The following is a 19,141-nucleotide window of genomic DNA, read 5'->3' on the forward strand; positions in this document are numbered from 1 at the left end:
ATTGCGTGCTAACTAGCATGTTTGGTATTATTGTGTTGAATGACGTAAATGTCTATTTTACATTTAGATTTAGTGAGATTTTATATGTCGTTGACACGACAAGAGTTTGATTCTTTCTTTTCTATGCTCTATTAAAGAGGGAGTTGTACGGATTCTATTTAAACCATTACACGAAGAAGAATGTGAATCCGTACACAAAAATTGTTATTAAATTTTAAGAGAAAGAAAAAAGGACAAATATTGCTATAAATGAGTTAACATGTGGTTATATTACTTATATACAACATGCCCATCCCAAACATTTGGGATTCAGGCTTTAGCTAGAGTGATATCAAACAGGGGCACACGGCAACTTAACTAATGAAAAAGAGGCCTGCAGGAAACTGTCATGAAAGAAGCTACATGGTTCCTCATAAGTTAATCTTGGAGAGTCAACTATCTGTTCCTCAACATCTGCAAAATGCATTCTGGATTCCGGATATCTTCGCTGTCTTGCGAATCCTCATTCCCTTGTGAAAAGTCGAGTGTCGTGTAAGTCTGGATACCAATGCCATGTCCACCACAATCCCTTCCCCTTCCTCGTTGTGCTCGTCTCACTTCCTTCTGATGCTCAGTGAGTTCCGACCTCTTCCTTTTCAAACTCGAATGTGGCATTTCCTTCTGCTTACTGTCTGTGGTATTCTCTACTAGTTCTACTCTTTTAGAGCCTCTATTGTGTGCTGTATTGACCGTGAATCTCGGTGGAGCAGTGATGGCTTCCGATTTAGATTGACATCTTTGAAGAGGTAGGCTTCTCTTGTGGAGGTTTATTCTTCCCTGTCTCCAGAGCTTGTCCAGGACATGGAGCAAGGTCTGAGGGTAATCCAAGTTGATCTGTTCGCCATATATGGAGTTCCAAAAGGTGATGGTTGGCTCTGAAATGGACAGTTTTGAGTGATCAAGAGTTTTCTCAAGGATGCAGGCCTGGAGTTTGAGAAATGCAGAATCAAAGACTATTGGAGACTGACTTCGTCTTAAACAATTAAGCATTTCGGTCCATAGGAGTTCAAATTGATCACTAGTGCCCTCATCTTGCATTTCCATGTATCCCAGCCACTCAAGCAGTGGACATGATATCATCTGCAAGTAAAGATACAAAGTCAAACAATATAAGCTCTGTTGAAAGCCGAAAGGAGAATTCCATTTTTGTCCAACAATAAGGAAAACAACAGATGAAAACATTTGGAGATTTCAATATCTTGATCAGTAACCCCATTACAAGATACAGGCATTAAAGCAACTTCGTTAGGACACACATGAAGGACAGCTTTCTTAAGATGGACAAACTAATAAAAAATTCCTACATACTGGGCTTCAATTTTTCAAACAAACTGTTCATTTTCTTCAATAAAAAGAACCGTAGACACTCATTTTATTTTAGTACCTGATTTGAGCAGATGGGTTTCACTTTATCCAGTAACAAACGATTAGCTGAAAGTGCTTCAAGTTGGGAGAAAATGAAATGAGACACAAAGAGCACATGACATTATACTTAGAAGAACAAACCTCAAAGAAGGAAACAATTTCTTGCTTCAAGTGAAGGGACCTGATGAAGAGTGCCAATGCAGAACATAACCTGCAACTTTCACATGAAATAGAAACATTGACATTACTGGAAGTGTACAACTAATAACCCAAACATCAAAGGCACAAAAATGCTTCCTTCGCTTGGCTTACCTAGAGAACATAGGAAGACCAATTGGTGCGTCTATTCCTATCTTTGTCTGCGACAACTTCATATATCTGTATAATAATAACACATGAAACATGATAAGTGGAATAGGATGAGGCAACACATCTGGAGATATAATCATGTGCATTCCCCTATTATTTCATTTAGTCCAAATTACTTTTCCTTTCACTAACAAAAATTTTGAGAAACAAAAGAAAATACAGCTCAGATATCTTAGCTTTAAATATTTCAAGGCCATAAGATATAACTAAAAGCACTTCATTTTCTTCTACCACAAAAGAATTTGTTAAGACTTTATACTAGACTAATAGCTGATAGTGCAGAAAAAGCAGTTCTCTTCAAATTTAAACACATGTAGAGTTTAATCATTACCACAGTTGATTGCTTGAGAAACATTTGCACTTACCTAATGGCCAAAGTCAAGCAGCCTTTAATGCCACTAGTGATCTTGTAATCATAGCAATGCTTGGTATTTCCATCTGAACTTGATTCTGAAGAACTGGAATTTTTCAGAATACACATAAAAGCATCACCATATAAGGAAATAAGATGAAGATCCAAATCCTTGATGTTTAAGTGAAGCTCGTTAGCACATGTAAGCATGCTAGTATACTTGTCAAGGCACCTGTCCAATACAGAAACTAGAGCCTCAGAGAAACTGCCAACAATGATACACCCAGACAGTGAGGTACAGATAGAACCATAGAGGGACTTCCATAATGTGATAACTTGTTCAAGCTCAGCATTCATCTGTGGAGAAGAAGGGGTTTCTGAGGGACATCCACTCATTGCTGACATAATGTCTTTCTGGGCGCAGGAGCATACAAGCAGTGGATAGGACATTAGATGGCTCATGGCATAACAACCCTTACTCTCAGAGTCCATTTTGAACAATGAAAGATCATTCAAATCATTTATGTAGTTTTTCAGACATTCTGCTATTGCTATCCACATCGTTAAGCAGCCTGGCCCTGTGTGCTTGTACAATAATTCAGTTGTGATAACGAGACTTTCCAGGGGACCAAAAGATGATAACATAAATTTAAAATATTGGTGCATTCCCTGCAGAATGTAGTCGGCTTTGGACGTACTCAAAGTTGACCGAACCACCACAGTGAAATAAAGTACGCTTAAATAAACCATTGGCGAAACCATTTCCATATAACCAATAGAGCAGACACCTGATTTTTCATATCCAACGTCAGGAATCATTTGCAGGTTTTCAATATACTTGATGTTCAATGCCACCTTGTAAATAGGGGATCCCATTAGAGTCGGTTCTATCACCTCACTGACAGCCTCCATATACTGAAGTGATATATGATGCAAGCCATTTCTGTCACTACCATCCAGACTTAGCTCTTCACACATATTTCTTAAGAACTTCAATACTGCATTCAAACACAACATAATATCATCATAATCGATGGACGACCTCTTGAACTCCTGTTCAACTCCTTTCAAAACAGCTCTAAATAACCTTAAGGGAGCATCATCAGCTGGAACCCTGTTATCATGGCAGACAGTTTGCCTTGATGGTTGACGGATGAGACTGTAGATCATCCTTAAATGAAAGTCCAACAGACTTAAATCCCATGGCAACCATTTAATAGGATACTGCTTCCATGAGCAACTGCCAGATATAATGGGAGCATTCATAGAGGTTTTGGCTGATAACTGCTGGCTTACCTGGTTACGTGGGTCATAGTCTTGAGGTTTCAATTTTGCTGATATAAAATCATCAAGCAAATTAATGCACAGATCCCTAGCCCAGAAGCTCTTACCATCAGGATCAAGTTGAAAAGCTGCTTCAAAGATAGGGTCTACTACCAGGTTGATCATTGAAGAATCATTCAGAGAGGTATCAAGTCTATGTAATAGATAGCACCACGTGTTCAAGCAAGCCATGTGGACAGATACATCACAGTTACTCAACATGATGCCTATCAGTGGTGTCATGATCAGCCTTATGCTTTTCAAAGATCCAGTGTTTTGGATGTCACCACTGTTTCCTTTATGTGTTCCCTTTTTTTGCGTACCATCATCCTCTTTTGCAGCATTTGTTGCACACGGTAATATCATTGGAGGGTGAATAAGAGCATCAATAAGACCTTCCCAGGCAACCTGTGAAATCAGATATCTATGTTAATCTACAATATGGCATCTGAAAGTACTCTGAGACTAGTTAAACTATTAATGCTAGTAAACTGGGGCAAACTTTAACAGCCCTGGCTTGTAGAATCACCAGGACTTGAAATGCATTGACCCTAGACATTCAAGAAACAGAGACAGAATGATAACTTGGGTGCCCAATCAACTCACATGTATACAAAACCCACTCAATACTCAATAGTTAACAAGTTGATATTAAGTTTTGACTTGGACCTTAGTAAACTGAGATTAATTTAGCAGACTTATATTACAGAAAGTGATTTAGAATCCTTGCAAGTTATAAATGACTCTGAAAACTTTTTATACTTCAAAGGAGTATGACAAAAGTGATATCATATAAATGGAAACATTGCCTAATTTAAAACAGAGACAGATTGATAACTTGGGTGCCCAATCAACTCACATGTATACAAAACCCACTCAATACTTATAGTTAACAAGTTGATTTTAAGTTTTGACTTGGACCCTTGTAAACCGAGATTAATTAGCAGAATTTATTACGGAAAATGATTTAGAATTGTTGTGAGTTATAAATGAGTCTGAAAACTCTGTATGCTTCAAAGGAGTATGACAAAAGTGATAAAGTATAAATTGAAATATTTCCTAATTTCAAACAACGCATTGTGAACAAGATATAAATACCTGGGAAGCAATCTGAACTTGTGAGTCGTGATCTGAAAATGTTTTCTCGGGAATTTTCAGCATATCATTAATTAAATGTCTGTTCTTCAAGGCATGAGACCCTAGTAAGCGGATATACCATCCCCATGCTTGAATAGTTTGAACCTTCATACCATTGGTTAGCATATCGTGCATCATAGTGAGCAACTTTGTCTTTAAATCTCTGACAAGTACCTGGTTTTGGAAGATAAGAACACAAGAAGGAAGTTTATATGTGCATATACATTTATACATGTTGCATACAATAGCATAATCCATTTATAATGCAATTTCATACAACCATCAAGACAAGGCTCAAATACAAAATAATATGAGTTTACAATGCATAGAATATTTTCTGGCCCTCTTTCACAATATAAGTCGAGAACCTTATCTCCTGTCCCATATGTGTTTGTAAACTTTAAGACATGACTTTACCCATAGCTAGCAATCATATGTTTAATTAGTCCAAATCCTAACTTATGTCAGTGTTTTCATGATAGAGGTTAACCACCTGGACCAGAAGACAAAGATCAATAAAAAAGAGGAGAGAATAGAAAGCAAGTACCTTGGAGAGATCTATTGGAGGGGGTATGATTGTGGATCTAATCTTCAACAGACACCTTTCTGACATATCCCTGTCTCTCTTATCAGAGCTAAGCAGTCTTCTATATATTGGAGGTGCCCATATATGAGACAACTCTCTCATGCTCTCACTTAAAAGAGTAGCTAGCTTAATGACAGCCTGTCATATTAGATATAACATAAGTACTGAAAACGACATTGTCAACTTCACTGTAACACAACCACAACCTTATATAGCTCATAAAATCACAAAACTTTTATAACCAAAACCTTTAATAATGCACGATGCTTGCGAAAATTGCTGTAAACTGAGAATGTGATTGCTGACTATACCTGAATAGCCTCAAAAGTTGTTGACAGAGAACCAATGGGATTGTCAATGGCATGAACTACCGCGCGCAAAAGAGAATGGAAATGGGGAGCCAAAAGTGGTTCACTCAGCTGTTGTATAGATATGCACCACACTCCTAAATTACAAACCGACTGCAGTTACGAAATCAACAGGTTAATATACACATGAAAAGATGCCTCAAGTTTTATGGTAAATCCCACTGGATGGTAAAATTACCTTCATTTTCGTAGTTGTAATGAGTTTAACCAATGATTCCAAAACCACCTTCACATCCTCCACTGCGAAACAACCGAATCAGCGATCAACAATCAAAACATCTCAGCAATCACATCAGCTCAAGCAAAAAAAAAAAAAAATTGCTTTAAAATTTGAAATTCAAACACTTTGGAAAACCATATGACTTCAAATTTTGTACCTGAAATTTCGGAAACAATGGCCGGATGGTATATCATAAAACCCAAACATTTCAATGCCTGCGCCGCACTGGAATCCAAAAACGAAAACTCAGATGAATTAAACGAACTGGAAATGAACAGATGACTGATCAATCGGAATCAAAATCCTTACATTTCTTCGTCGTCGTCGTGAATATCGGCGACGATCCGACGGAGAAGGCTCTGCGAGCTCAGCGCGAGTGTTTGAATCAGAGCATCGGAGGACTGTTGTTGGAGGTGTGATAGAGTCGAGTAAGCGAGTGACTTGTTTGATTTGGTGGGTGAAGAAATTAGGGATTTGATTTCTTCGAGCTGGTCTGAGAGATTCGACATTGGTGTGGTGACTGGTGAGAGAGACGAGGAAGAAAACCCTAATTTGGGATTTGTTGAGTTTTGGGGACGATTTTCGCGCCAAACCGCGGTAAAAAGGAAAAGGCGGGTTGATGAAATTAGGGCTGAGTTTGGGTATTTGAATCGTTTTGTAAATTGTTCAAAAAAGGATAAATTAAATTAAAATTGGATAAAGCAATTATTATGATTGATCTAGGATTCGTTGGTCAAGAAGCGAGTAGCGACTATTTGTGCTCTCACAGTGGTTCGCGGCTCTTTTTTTTATGTAATAGTTTTCTTTTAAAAACAGGGGGAAGATTCAGTGCATCGACGTGCACTTGCACCGACATAGATAAATGGTTAGACAAGTTATTGTTATGCTTGTTTTGACTCATATTGCTGCTTGTTTGACTTTATTGCTGGTGGAGGTTGGTATTGCTCTATTGTGAAATTTGGTGTTGTAGTGATTTCATGTTACCAATGGGCCATCCCCTACTCCTACAATTGAAGACGCCATAAAGCTCAGGGTTTTGTTTCTTCCTTTTCATCTTGCTAATGTGGTAGTATTATTGGTCTACGGCAGTTTTAAAGAGGACCTCTGATGATTTCTGGTACTTGGGTTAGATAATTGTGGACTTTCTCAATTATGACTTTGCCAGACTCTGGAGTGACTACATCCCAGTATTCCCCTGTTGTTGTGGCTACTTTATCGTTGTGGTTGCTATCTTATTAACTGAGTTATTATCTCTATCATGTGCATCTATTGTGTTGGTGAAGGTGTAGTGAGATACGAAGCGAGGACATTTTTCTCGCTTCTTTTCTACAGTAGTTATATGTACATATTACTCCTTAAGAAATGTTTTCAGGCAACGTATTTTTAGTTAGATTCGCACTTTTGTTTTCTGCTTTCTAATTTTAGGGTAGAGGATTAACCACAATGGTGAATCCGGTATACTTATTTCTGTTGTACCTATCTAAATTGCTTATAAATGCAATTCTTTCTTTATTCTAAAAAAAGAAAAAAAAAACAATTATTATTATTATTTTTTATTTATAAATGAGGTTTGGTTCAACCGTCGTATAAAGATTTTTTTTTTTTTTTTTTTTGAATTGATGGTGAAATTATTCATATATGATGGATAAGCATACACATAGAGAAATATAGAAGATAGAATCAATACCTAAGAATTAAAGGTTATAAAAGTCATGAGTCATTCATGCTCGTCCTCTAATCAGGAATATAAACCCTCGCGCGAATATTAAATTGAGCAATCTTAAATCTTGTGTGTAATTACATTACACTCTCTAAGCTTATGAATAACCTTTTCAATACCCATTTGGGGCATCTTATACTTGATGTCTTCGACAATGACACCATATGTAATACCCCGAAAAATCTAAATTATTTTTCCGAGGACATTTTAGAAATGATTTCGTGGTCATGGGAGAAAGTATGAAGCTTGGAGGAGTGGTGAAATTGGTTCGAACAATTTTTATTCGAAAACTGAACGTTTTAGGGGAGGTCAAAGGAGTTGACTTTTTATACGTTCATAATTGGGGAAAACTTCCTTCATGAAAGTTGTAGAGCTCGTCGATATGATCTCGTGCATATGTGGTATGCAAAAATCAGAGTTCGTATGAATTAGTTATGATTTTTTTGAAAAAGTTTCCAGTTTAGTATAAAGCTGCCATTTTTGGAAATTACCAAAAATAATTTCAGTTCCATTTCTGGAAACCGAACTCTCTCTCTCTTGCGCGCGTCCGAGCCCAGAAAAAACAGAGCAAAGCTCTCCGGCCGAGTTCTCCCTCCTCCGGCCACCAATCGACACCAGACCACCTCCCTTGCCTTCGCCTCGACGCCGCCTACCTGCTAGACGTGATCACTTCCACCGGAACGGCCTCAAATCCGGCAGTCGGAGCCGCAAACTTTGAAACAAAAATCGGTCAACGCCGGTTTTCTCCTAGCTCCGGCCACCAAAACTCACGATCCTTAGCTCCCTGAACTCGCCTCAACCTTCTGATCATCATTCTAGAAGGATCGCACCTGGAGTGATCGGATTCACGTTCGTCGGAGCTCGCCGGATTCTGGAAATTTTCCACCACCACCGAAGCTTTTGATAGGTATATCTCGAGCTGTAGTGCATCGTTTTGATTGATTCTTGAACCAGTGAATTCGCCTTGATGTTCTTAACAACTCTCCAGAAGGAATCGAAGCCTGAAATTGAAGTTTGTACGTCGAATTGGAGCTCGCCGGTTTCTGCAGTTTCTCACCGGTTTCTGGAAAAAATCCGGCCACCCCGACTGTGTTAGGTAATTTCGACCACTTCCGGTCATTTTCAGCTTACATGGTAGTTATGAAAGTTGTTAAGCATGATGAGAGGAAGAAGAGCAGCCCGGCCCCGACACCATTGGCGGTGGTCGGCGGCGGCTCTGCCACTAACTCCGGCGGCCCTTTCCGGCCACCTCCGGTGATCAAAAATATGGTTTCTGTACATTTTCAGATTCTATATTTAAATACGATCATTTTGGTATATTACACGTAATTTTTGGATATCGTATGATTAAGTTATGAATTTTTAAGTTTCGATCGATTTCGATCGTTCGATTTGTGATCTGTGAAGATCAGACCGTCATATCAATTATAGATTTGATATGTTGATCGTATGACTGTCCCGATGACTTTGTGTGGTCACGGACGAAGATCCGACCGTTGGATCTTCGTATAATTGAGAAATGGTGATTCGGGAGGCGATTTGTGAGAATCCATCCGTCGGATTTTTATATAAGTTAGAATCCGACCGTCAGATTCCCGTATATGTGTGCTTTTGAGTTGTTGGCTAAGTTAAGATCATTATTGGATTAGGTGATCGATGGATTTATTTGGCGGACGATTCGTGAGATTGTTAATTGAGCTGTTAAGAAGACGCTGCTGGATCAGAGGTGAGTAAACCTCACGTGGTTATATTACGAACCGAATAAATTTAATTACTTTATTTTGTCGTAATTGTGTGAAAATATTTATGAAATAAATATTTGTTTTAAATCATATGGGCTTGATCAACTACGGTCCATAGGTAAGTAAAATGTATTTAAACTATAAAAATGAATTTCACGATTTTATTGTGTGGACTATAGTTGGTATTAGTGATTATCCCTGAGCGGATAATTACGTATATATATATTTATGTGGAATATATTTATGGATGGTGTGGCATTGTGGTATGCGGATTATTGAATTGAATATTTACATATGTCGGAAACATATATGTATTGGTAGAATTGTTGTGATGCAAACAATATTTGTGAGTGAGTTCATATATTGTTTTTGGGTATGACTTTTCGGGAAACAATATGTCGTGGGAAATGGTATTTCTATTGTTTTGAAAAGTGTTTGAGGATTTGGGGAGTTGCAGGTTGTGATTTCTCCTTTTGGGTTGGGAAACATTTTCAGGTCCGGTATGACCATTTTAAATGTTTTAATCTGACGACCGGTGGTCTGAGGATTTGAGAGTCACAGGTTGTGATTTCTCCGTTTGATTTGTTTTAACATTTTGGGTCCAGTGCGACTCGCTTAAATGTTTTGATCTAAGGGTCAGGTTGGCCTAAAGATCCGGGGTTTGCAGGTTGCATCCTCAGGCAATATATCGTAATTACGCCTTTGGCCCGGTTAGTGATTTCGATCAGTTAGAGCTCTAGTCTGTCTGCCAACGTGTCCAGGTTGGACCGGAATTTCATAATGATTTGTTAGGTTAACATTTCCTATGATTTTGTCACGATGTGACTTGTAAGAGTCCTTTTGGTAAAAGGTGTTGAGTTTTGGATGGATTTATTAGTGTGAGTTGATGATGTTTTTAATTAATTTCCTTGTTAATTCTTTTGTTTAAATTTCTATTCTTTTTCTCTTTTCTTCTTTTTCGGTTATATTGTTTATTATCTCTATTTATTTCCTTGATCATTTCTATGGTTCGATTTCCCGTTTATTTCTCGTTTTCATTTTATTGTTTGATTTTAATGTAATCTCCTGAACTAAATTATATGCAGGGATTACTATGACTTCTGATTTTATGCGTGTTGGTTATTTCCTGAATTAATTTTCTATGCATGATTAATGTTCTTATTAGTTTAATTGGGAAGTGCAGTGATGGATGAGACTTGTAGAAAGTTGAGAAATATTATTCCGTATTGTGGGGATAAAGACATCTTGTTAAGAGTAGAGATGAGTGATTCATTTGATTTCTTTGTGTGTGATTTCAAATGATTTGGAGTTAATGATTTTGGTGATCGATTATCGAGATTGTGGTTTTCTTTGTGGATGTTGAAATTGTTGGTTGTTACTTGAGTTAAAAATACTGTGTTATAATAAATCAACCATTCTTTCTTTTACTCATACTGGCTGTCAAAAGCTTACCGGGTTTTGTGTTGTTGCAATCCCGGTACACTATTCAAACGGTGTAGCGGATAATCCTACAGGACTGGAGAATTCAGGAAGGTGATCGAACCGTGTAGAGTAGCTGCTTTGTAATACTCTGATTTTCAGTTGTGAGGTTTGTTATGCTCATTAGAGCTTTACAATTTACTTTGTACGAGTGAGTTGTAATAATTAACTCGAGGTCTTCGAGTTTTGAATTTGAGCGTGAGTGGTGAGGTTGTTTCTGAAAAAAAAATTCAGAACGTTTATTTGTTTAAGTTGTTTAATTCATGTTTCGGATTTGAATTTGTTATTCAAAATTCGGGGCGTGACACCATATGTACGTACAAAGCATGGTTCGCTTAGGTTAATCGGATTAATTACATGAAGGCAATTGATATAATCATTTCTTGCAAATTCAAGGATTGGCTTTCAAAGGGAGAAACTAAGTGATCAAACATATAAGTATTGTTATTGTTTTTTTTTTATTTTTTTTTATTTTGTTTTCTTTCTCCGTGGTGAAAGATGTTGTATGACTTAAAATGATGGAGTAACATTTCAATGTTGGTTAAATTCTTTGTGGAAGGAAAATGGATATTCTAGTCCGGTGTTTACCACTAATATTTTATAGGTCCTCATTATTCATAGTAAGCTATTTAGACATTGCAAATTTAGCTCTCCATGCAAAGTTTATTATTGTGAAACTTAACCAAAATGATGGTTTAGAGATCACAATCCTCGCCTTACCAAATATGAAGAGGGTGATACGATATTTTGTCTTCAATCACGCACGATTTATTGTATTAGGGTTGTCTTTCGAGAGTAAAGTGTGGCGTTGAGCAAACTCTCCAATGGCATGAATTATCTAGGGTGATTATGCACACGGCCACACGTCTAAATTGTAAAGGGAAAAAAATACAAACAGTATCAAACTTAAGGCTCATTCTAAATTTTTATACCCAAATTTTTGAAACTATCACAATGGTACCCCAAATACCTTGCCCGACCCAACATATGTACCTGCCGTCCATAACAACGTTAACTCGTGTGCCACGTGGCATATTTTGAGGGGTAATTCCATCCCAACATATATATATATTTTTGGGCTAATTACTGTTTAGTACCATGTGGTTTGATTCCAACATCGATTCAGTCCCTCGACTTTCAATTTCATCAAAAACACCCCTGCATTATCAAATCTCATCGAATAGGTCCTTCCGTCGATTGGAGCCGTTAACTCGCTGACGAGGCATGCCATGTCAGACCATGTGGGCCCCACCTATCAGGCAAAATTCTAAAATTGCCCCTGCCTCTCTCCCAGCTCTAGAAGAACTCGGCTTGCCCCTACCCAGGCCCAGGCCACAGAGAGAGAACCACCACCTTTTCTGCAATGACCGCCACTCCATCTCCGACCTCCGGCTATTCCAAGACGCCGGATGTTCTCTATGCCTCCATCTCCAGTCTCATACCCATAAGACTCGACTCCTCCAACTTCACCATCCGGAAGTTTTTGATGACCACCATATTCAAAGCACACAATAGGCTACATCGACGACTCCATCACGCCCCCGGAAAACCGACGGCCGTGAGGCCCTCCCTCCCTACAACAACCCCTTCTCCCTTCGCCGCAGCAACCCCAACCCGCCCCTAAACCTTTACTGCCAAAAGCAACAACACTACACATTGAGTTGAAAAACTGAGATTTACCTCAATTGCATGAATTATGGTGATTGAGTCTGGGTTGCTGCGAACACAATCTCCAAGCAGATGTCCCCTAACCTGAAATCAAAATTCGGCTACTCTTCGATAACGCCTAGCTTTGCACATCACTTCCCAAATTCTGAAATCTGGTGTACCCGAGTACCAACATAACATCTAGAGCAAGAATCGACGTCGGAATCGAACCCAGAACCTTAAGAACAGCGATCGTGAATAGTGAACTCTGATGAAGGCCAAGAACACCCAAAAATAGGAACTCGATCAAAACTCAATTAATATCAAAACCAAGTACACCAACACAGTACGACGAGGGGATCAATTTCCTTACCTCATGTAGATCATTCCGTTGCCGGAATTCGTCGAAGAACAGCAGGAAAACATGAAGCTTCATGGCGTTGATTCCTGCTCCAGGGTCGACGAACGACCAAATCGATACCAGAGGGATGTCGCCTCCTCCCCGAAAGCCCCAACCTTTCTCCCAATCCCGACCCGACCCAAGACCCGACCCCAGATTTCAGTTCCATGGACGAGAGCCGGAGGCGAAGGCCGCGCCGCGCGAGGTGGGCGGAGAGAACAGGGGGATTCTGGCGGTGGAGATGGCGCTGAGGTCGATGGCATAGGCCTAATATGGGGCAGAATGGTGGAATGGTGGTTAGTGCCAATGGGATGCCGAATAAGAGCATGAAGAGTGAAGAGGAAGAGATGAAGGAACTTACACATAATTTCGATCCAAATTATGCAGAAACAGAGGGAAGATGGCAAGATGCAGAGTTTTGAGCCAAAGCTGAGTTCTTTGGGAGCTGGGAGAGAGGCAGGGGCAATTTTGGAATTTTGCCTGATAGGTGGGGCCCACATGGTCTGACATGGCATGCCTCGTCAGCGAGTTAACGGCTCCAATTGACGGAAGGACCTATTAGATGAGATTTGATAATGCAGGGGTGTTTTTGATGAAATTGAAAGTCGAGGGACTGAATCGATGTTGGGCTCAAACCACAGGGTACTAAACAGTAATTAGCCCTATATTTTTTTTACTTAATTAATAACCACTCTGGTTACTCTCTCCTTTCCCACTATTTTCCATAACTGCGATGATCATCTTGAACGATTGATCTTCAGAAATGCAAGACCCATTGGAATCAAACCCAGACTTCAAACTCAGGCAGCGAGTCCACTCCACGGGTGATCAGAGTCAGAAGTCCGGATTTAGGGATTAAGGCGATTCGTGCAGTCCTAAACTTCTTCAAGGTGATGGCTTCGCTCATTCGTGGCCGGAGGTGATAACCCTAGCTTTGCAGAAGCCCAGATCGCCGGCGAAGGTGTATAAGGAGTTCTCCGGCGTCGGGTCGGAGACGAGGCTTTGGAGTGTTCACGACCAGCTTTCCCTGAGCTCGTTGGTGGCGGCGATGAGTTGAAGTGATGGCCAGAAATGGATGTTTTGGCTAGGCAATGTGGCGACAGCTATGGTGGTTGCATGTGAAGGCTAACGGCGATGCTTGGTGGGGATTTCGGTTGGGCTTTGGTCGAAATTTGGTCCTGGTTCGATTGGTGATGACGGTGATGATAGGTGGTGGTCGGAACTGGTGTCTCCGATGGTGGCAGAGGGAAGACGATAAAGTGAGAAGGAGAGAGAAAAGAGGTGCGGCCGAGAGGGGAAGAGAGAGTTTTGAGATTTTGGGGTTTCCTATCCCATTTAACCGCCTTAATGATGGCTGTTTAACCGCCTTAATGAAGGTCAATTAAACAGCTAAACCCACTGTATACAACAAATCGGGAAGAGAGGCAGAGACACAACAAATCGGAGAGAGAGAGAGAGAGAGGAAGAGAGAAAATGGACTCAAGAATAGGGCTGGGTAAGTAAATGACGCAAATACTCATCAAATACGCCACGTGGCACATGAGTTAACGTTATTATGGACGGCATGTACATATGTTGGGTCGGGCAAGATATTTGGGATACCATTGTGATAGTTTCAAAAACTTGGGTATAGAAATTCATAGTGGACCTTAGGTTGGGTACTGTTTGTATTTTTTTCCCAATTGTAAAATACTTTATTGAGTATAACTAATCTTACTTGTCGGGTCTATCCCTTTCATAAACAATTTGGATGGTCAAACAATTTTTAAGGTTATTAGGGAAGAAAATCTTTTTAGCATCGGGGGTAGTCAAATCTAAAACATATTTGACCAAGAGAGTAGATTGCAAATTAGATGATCACCATAACAGAGGAAGAGATTGAGACTTAAATTGATTTTGTACGTGCCTTGGATTGCAAGTATATATGAAAAGTCTCTTAGACTTTTTGTTTCTTTGTGTGCTTGTTTTTTACACGTATAGAATAATAAATCGTAAGATCGTTGATTAAGAATTAGTTAACAAGTTGATAGGATTTACGACTATATGACAATGATTCTCATTTGTCCAACTCAATCTTTTATAACTAGCTATTTAGTTAGCTAACAAACAATCCAACTCTTTTTCTTCCTGTTTTTATCGATTTCGATTTTCAAAATTTTTAGCTTATAAAAACCGGTCACCAAAACTAAAAACTTTAGGTTTGATAAATTTAATAAAAAAAATAATTCTAAATCCGACTACACTCAAGGATTTATGATCATATACCAGCAATTTTAGGTTATCTTTTCGTTTCGACTACAATTATCAAAAATATCTTGAACCAACTTCAAAACATTATTGCGTACAAACCTAGATCTTTTGACTATTAAACTTAAACACAGAGCGATCGCAGAGGTTATCAACAAGTTGCCAGCTGCATGCATCTCTCATTTTCATTAGCTAGCTAGATCGATTCAAAGAACAATTCCCAGACGTCAGAATCATATATAGGGAATGATTCACATTTTCAATAATTGATTTACGTTTCAGTTTAGAATTACAGAACAGTTACCTATACGAATCGATACGTGTGCCACAATTCATCAACTGCCCACATTTCCATGTCAGTTTCTGAAGCTCAAAACCCAGAATCCCGCTGATTATGAAGATTTTTCATAATAGAGTAGGGCCCATTGAGGGCATACGTGGTTCACCAATGATTGTTAATCAATGACTCATTAGCTCTTAATCACTTGCCAAAAAACAAAAATATCACTTTCTTGACGCAACGGACGAGTGACTAAGAAATCAAGTTTAATTTAGGTTTTTTTTTATCGAAATCAAGTTTTAGTTTAATTTCTATATCTTTGACCAAAGCACGAGACGTCCGCTTGTTTTTATTTATTGGACGTAACGCGTATTTAATTTACAACACATGGTTCACATGGTTAGAAATAGATTTTTTTTTTTTGGATGTCGTCGGATGCAACATGATATACACACGAGAAATCAACATCAGCAAACTAAGTACGTGGACACACATCAGCAGACTAAAAAAGTAGGAACTTTTTTTCTTCCTTAAAAAAAAAGTAAGAAAAACCCGACAACGCATATGTTAGTTTGAAATTTTCGTATTGGTCGGACGTGGATCCGACGTGGAAGGAATTCCAATCCGTCGTCAATTTCAACTGTCAAAACCATGGCAGATACCGTCGGATGGATAAGCTCCTTGGACCACTATTTCTAATTTACAGACTGAAACACAAACAATATTGTAATCCAGATTTCAGTGATTGGATCTTGCAAGCAATGGTGTCCATTCTGTGTTACAGGTCTCCTCCTCTCACTCGTCTTATAAATACCTCTCGCCCAATTCATCTTCCCAAATCAAACCTTCCTTCTCCAATCCGGTTGACGCAAACTCATACGACTTCTGGTACTATATATTCTCTTCTCTTTTTTTTGATTAGTTCGTGTTTTAATTTGAGTGATCGGAAATCTGACGGAGTTTGAGTTTTATTTCTTTGTTTTTTCATGCTTCAGAATTCGTAGATATCCCTGCAATCGAGCATTTCCGTTGTTGGCTTTCCAGGTATATACCTGAAAAAAATAAAACTCGATCATCCAAAAGTGTAAATTGAAATTGTTTTTGAATTATGGAATTTACTGATTTTGTATTGAAATTTCAGAGAACCGACAAGCCTTTACATACCAGAAAGGACAGCGACAGCCCGATGACGATTAAGCCGGCGGTTCGCGTTTCCGACGGGAAACTGATAGTGAAGAACCGGACGGTTCTGACCGGATTACCGGACAATGTGGTCGCCACGTCCGGTTCGGCTTCCGGTCCCGCCGAGGGAGTCTTCCTCGGCGCCGCGTTCGAGGAGGGCAGCAGCCGGCACGTGACTTCTCTCGGAACTTTACAAAACGGCGTGCGTTTCATGGCGTGCTTCCGGTTCAAGCTATGGTGGATGGCCCAGAAAATGGGCCGCTCCGGCCGCGACGTCCCTCTCGAGACTCAATTCCTATTGGTCGAGACCCAAGACGCGTCCCACCTCGAAGAGGACCAGATCGTGTACGCCGTGTTCCTCCCTCTCATCGAAGGCTCCTTCAGGGCTAGCTTACAGGGGAATTACAGCGGAGACGAGCTGGAGCTTTGTTTGGAGAGCGGCGACGTGGACACCAAAGCGGCGTCGTTTAGCCACGCGGTGTTCGTTCACGCCGGGACGGACCCGTTCGTGACGATAACGGAGGCGGTCAGGGCCGTTAAGGTACACCTGAAGACGTTCCGTCAACGTCACGAGAAGAAGCTCCCCGGAATCGTTGACTATTTCGGGTGGTGCACCTGGGACGCGTTTTACCAGGAAGTGACTCAGGAAGGAGTTGAGGCCGGCCTCAAGTCCCTCACCGCCGGCGGAGCGCCGCCGAAGTTTGTCATCATCGACGACGGGTGGCAGTCCGTCGCCGGCGATCAGGACAAAGCCGGGGAGCTACAGAGACTGACCGGAATCAAAGAAAACTCGAAGTTTCAACACAAGGATGATGGGATAATGACGATAGTGAACATAGCAAAAGAAAAATACGGGTTGAAATACGTGTACGTCTGGCACGCGATTACCGGCTACTGGGGAGGAGTCCGGCCCGGAACTGAATACGGGTCGGTTCTGAAGTACCCGGATTTGTCGAAAGGGGTTATGGAAAACGAACCGGCCTGGAAAACGGACATGATCCGGTTACAGGGTCTGGGCTTAGTGAACCCGAAAAGCGTGTACAAGTTTTACAACGAGCTACACAGCTACTTGGCCTCTGCGGGTGTAGATGGGGTTAAGGTGGACGTGCAGTGCGTGCTGGAGACTCTCGGAGCCGGGCTGGGCGGGCGGGTCGAGCTGACCCGGCAGTACCACCAGGCATTGGATGCTTCGGTGTCTCGGAACTTTGAAGATAATGGGATCATAGCATGCATGAGCCATAATACTGATGCGCTGTACTGTGCGAAACAGACGGCGGTGGTGAGAGCCTCCGACGATTTCTACCCGCGCGATCCGAAATCGCATACGATCCACGTGGCGGCGGTGGCGTATAATAGCGTTTTCCTCGGCGAGTTTATGCTGCCGGATTGGGATATGTTCCACTCGCTCCACCCCGCGGCTGAGTACCACGCGTCCGCTAGAGCCATTAGTGGTGGACCTGTTTATGTTAGGTAAAGCTACAAATTCGTTTTTGTTTTTGTTTTTGATTTTGATTTTGTTTTTATTAATTTGGATTGGTTTTGTTTATAGTGATGCGCCTGGGAAGCATGACTTTGAGCTTTTGAAGAAGATTGTATTGCCGGACGGGTCGGTGCTCCGGGCGCGGTTACCCGGAAGGCCGACCCGGGACTGCTTGTTCACTGATCCGGCCCGGGATGGGGTGAGTTTATTGAAGATATGGAACATGAATAAGTACACAGGTGTAGTGGGGGTGTACAATTGCCAAGGAGCAGCATGGAGTTCACTGGAGAGAAAGAATGCATTCCACGAGACGAAATCGGACGCCATAACCGGTTATGTTCGTGGCCGTGACGTCCACCTCATTAAGGAGGCAGCCACTGATCCCGATTGGAATGGTGACTGCGCCGTGTATTGCAATCGGACAGGGGAGCTTGTGACATTGCCTTACAATGCTGCCATGCCTATTTCCCTCAAAGTGCTTGAACATGAGATTTTCACTGTCAGCCCCATCAGGGTTTTGGCGCCTGGCGTGAGATTCGCTCCTTTGGGACTGGTTGACATGTACAATGCCGGTGGAGCCATTGAAGACTTGAGATATGAGAAGCAGAGATTAGTCTCTATGGAGGTTAAAGGGTGTGGCAAATTTGGTGTGTATTCTTCAGAGAAGCCCAGGAGGTGTTGTGTTGGGACTCATGAGATTGATTTCAGCTATGATTCGGCATCTGGATTGGTGACTTTGAGCTTGGATCATATGCCTGAAGAGGGAAAAAGAGTACAACCAGTCGAGGTTGAGTTATAGGAAATTACTGTTAGGTTAGAGTTTAATTCCCTCCAGTTTTTCTGTCATCTAGATTCATCTTCTGTGTAGAGGGAAGGACATTTAAACCATTTCTATTGTTGTGAGATTTATCAATAATTCATGAACCAATTACACTAATGCTCTATTGTCACTTCAGATTAGAATGCTAGAACTCCTGATGTAAACCATTTCTATTGTTGTGAGCTTTATCAATAATTCATGAACCAATTACACTAATGCAATAATTCATGAACCAATTACACTAATGCTCTATTGTCACTTCAGATTAGAATGCTAGAACTCCTGATGTAAACCATTTCTATTGTTGTGAGCTTTATCAATAATTCATGAACCAATTACACTAATGCAATAATTCATGAACCAATTACACTAATGCTCTATTGTC

General features: G+C 40.5%; 2 protein-coding genes across 7 annotated transcripts; one reads left to right on the top strand and one right to left on the bottom strand.

Moving 5' to 3' along the window:
- Positions 1–179: 179 nt before the first annotated feature.
- LOC133709758 (uncharacterized) lies at positions 180–6,418 on the bottom strand. Of its 5 annotated transcripts, none has more exons than XM_062135641.1 (11): positions 6,069–6,414; positions 5,917–5,984; positions 5,718–5,779; positions 5,483–5,632; positions 5,133–5,309; positions 4,547–4,759; positions 2,139–3,856; positions 1,717–1,782; positions 1,546–1,621; positions 1,424–1,446; positions 999–1,119 (listed from the first exon to the last, which is right to left on the bottom strand). In XM_062135641.1, exons 1-10 carry the CDS (start codon positions 6,266–6,268, stop codon positions 1,444–1,446), a joined length of 2,733 nt encoding a protein of 910 aa, XP_061991625.1. In that variant the 5' UTR covers positions 6,269–6,414; the 3' UTR covers positions 999–1,119; positions 1,424–1,443. The 5 variants fall into 5 exon arrangements, with proteins under 5 accessions (XP_061991602.1, XP_061991609.1, XP_061991615.1 ...); XM_062135646.1 differs by having other exon boundaries at positions 1,546–1,615; positions 6,069–6,411; XM_062135618.1 differs by lacking the exon at positions 1,424–1,446 and having other exon boundaries at positions 180–1,119; positions 6,069–6,391.
- A 9,494-nt stretch (positions 6,419–15,912) lies between these two features.
- On the top strand, positions 15,913–19,129 carry LOC133709791 (probable galactinol--sucrose galactosyltransferase 6). 2 transcript variants are annotated; one of them, XM_062135670.1, is made up of 4 exons: positions 15,913–16,162; positions 16,270–16,318; positions 16,416–17,926; positions 18,006–19,129. In XM_062135670.1, the coding sequence occupies exons 3-4, from the start codon at positions 16,461–16,463 to the stop codon at positions 18,733–18,735; spliced, it is 2,196 nt and encodes a 731-aa protein (XP_061991654.1). In that variant the 5' UTR covers positions 15,913–16,162; positions 16,270–16,318; positions 16,416–16,460; the 3' UTR covers positions 18,736–19,129. The 2 variants fall into 2 exon arrangements, with proteins under 2 accessions (XP_061991654.1, XP_061991663.1); XM_062135679.1 differs by lacking the exon at positions 15,913–16,162 and having other exon boundaries at positions 16,177–16,318.
- Positions 19,130–19,141: the final 12 nt, after the last annotated feature.

The sequence above is a fragment of the Rosa rugosa genome, chromosome 1 (assembly GCF_958449725.1).
Source record: "Rosa rugosa chromosome 1, drRosRugo1.1, whole genome shotgun sequence".
NCBI classification, from domain to species: Eukaryota; Viridiplantae; Streptophyta; class Magnoliopsida; order Rosales; family Rosaceae; genus Rosa; species Rosa rugosa.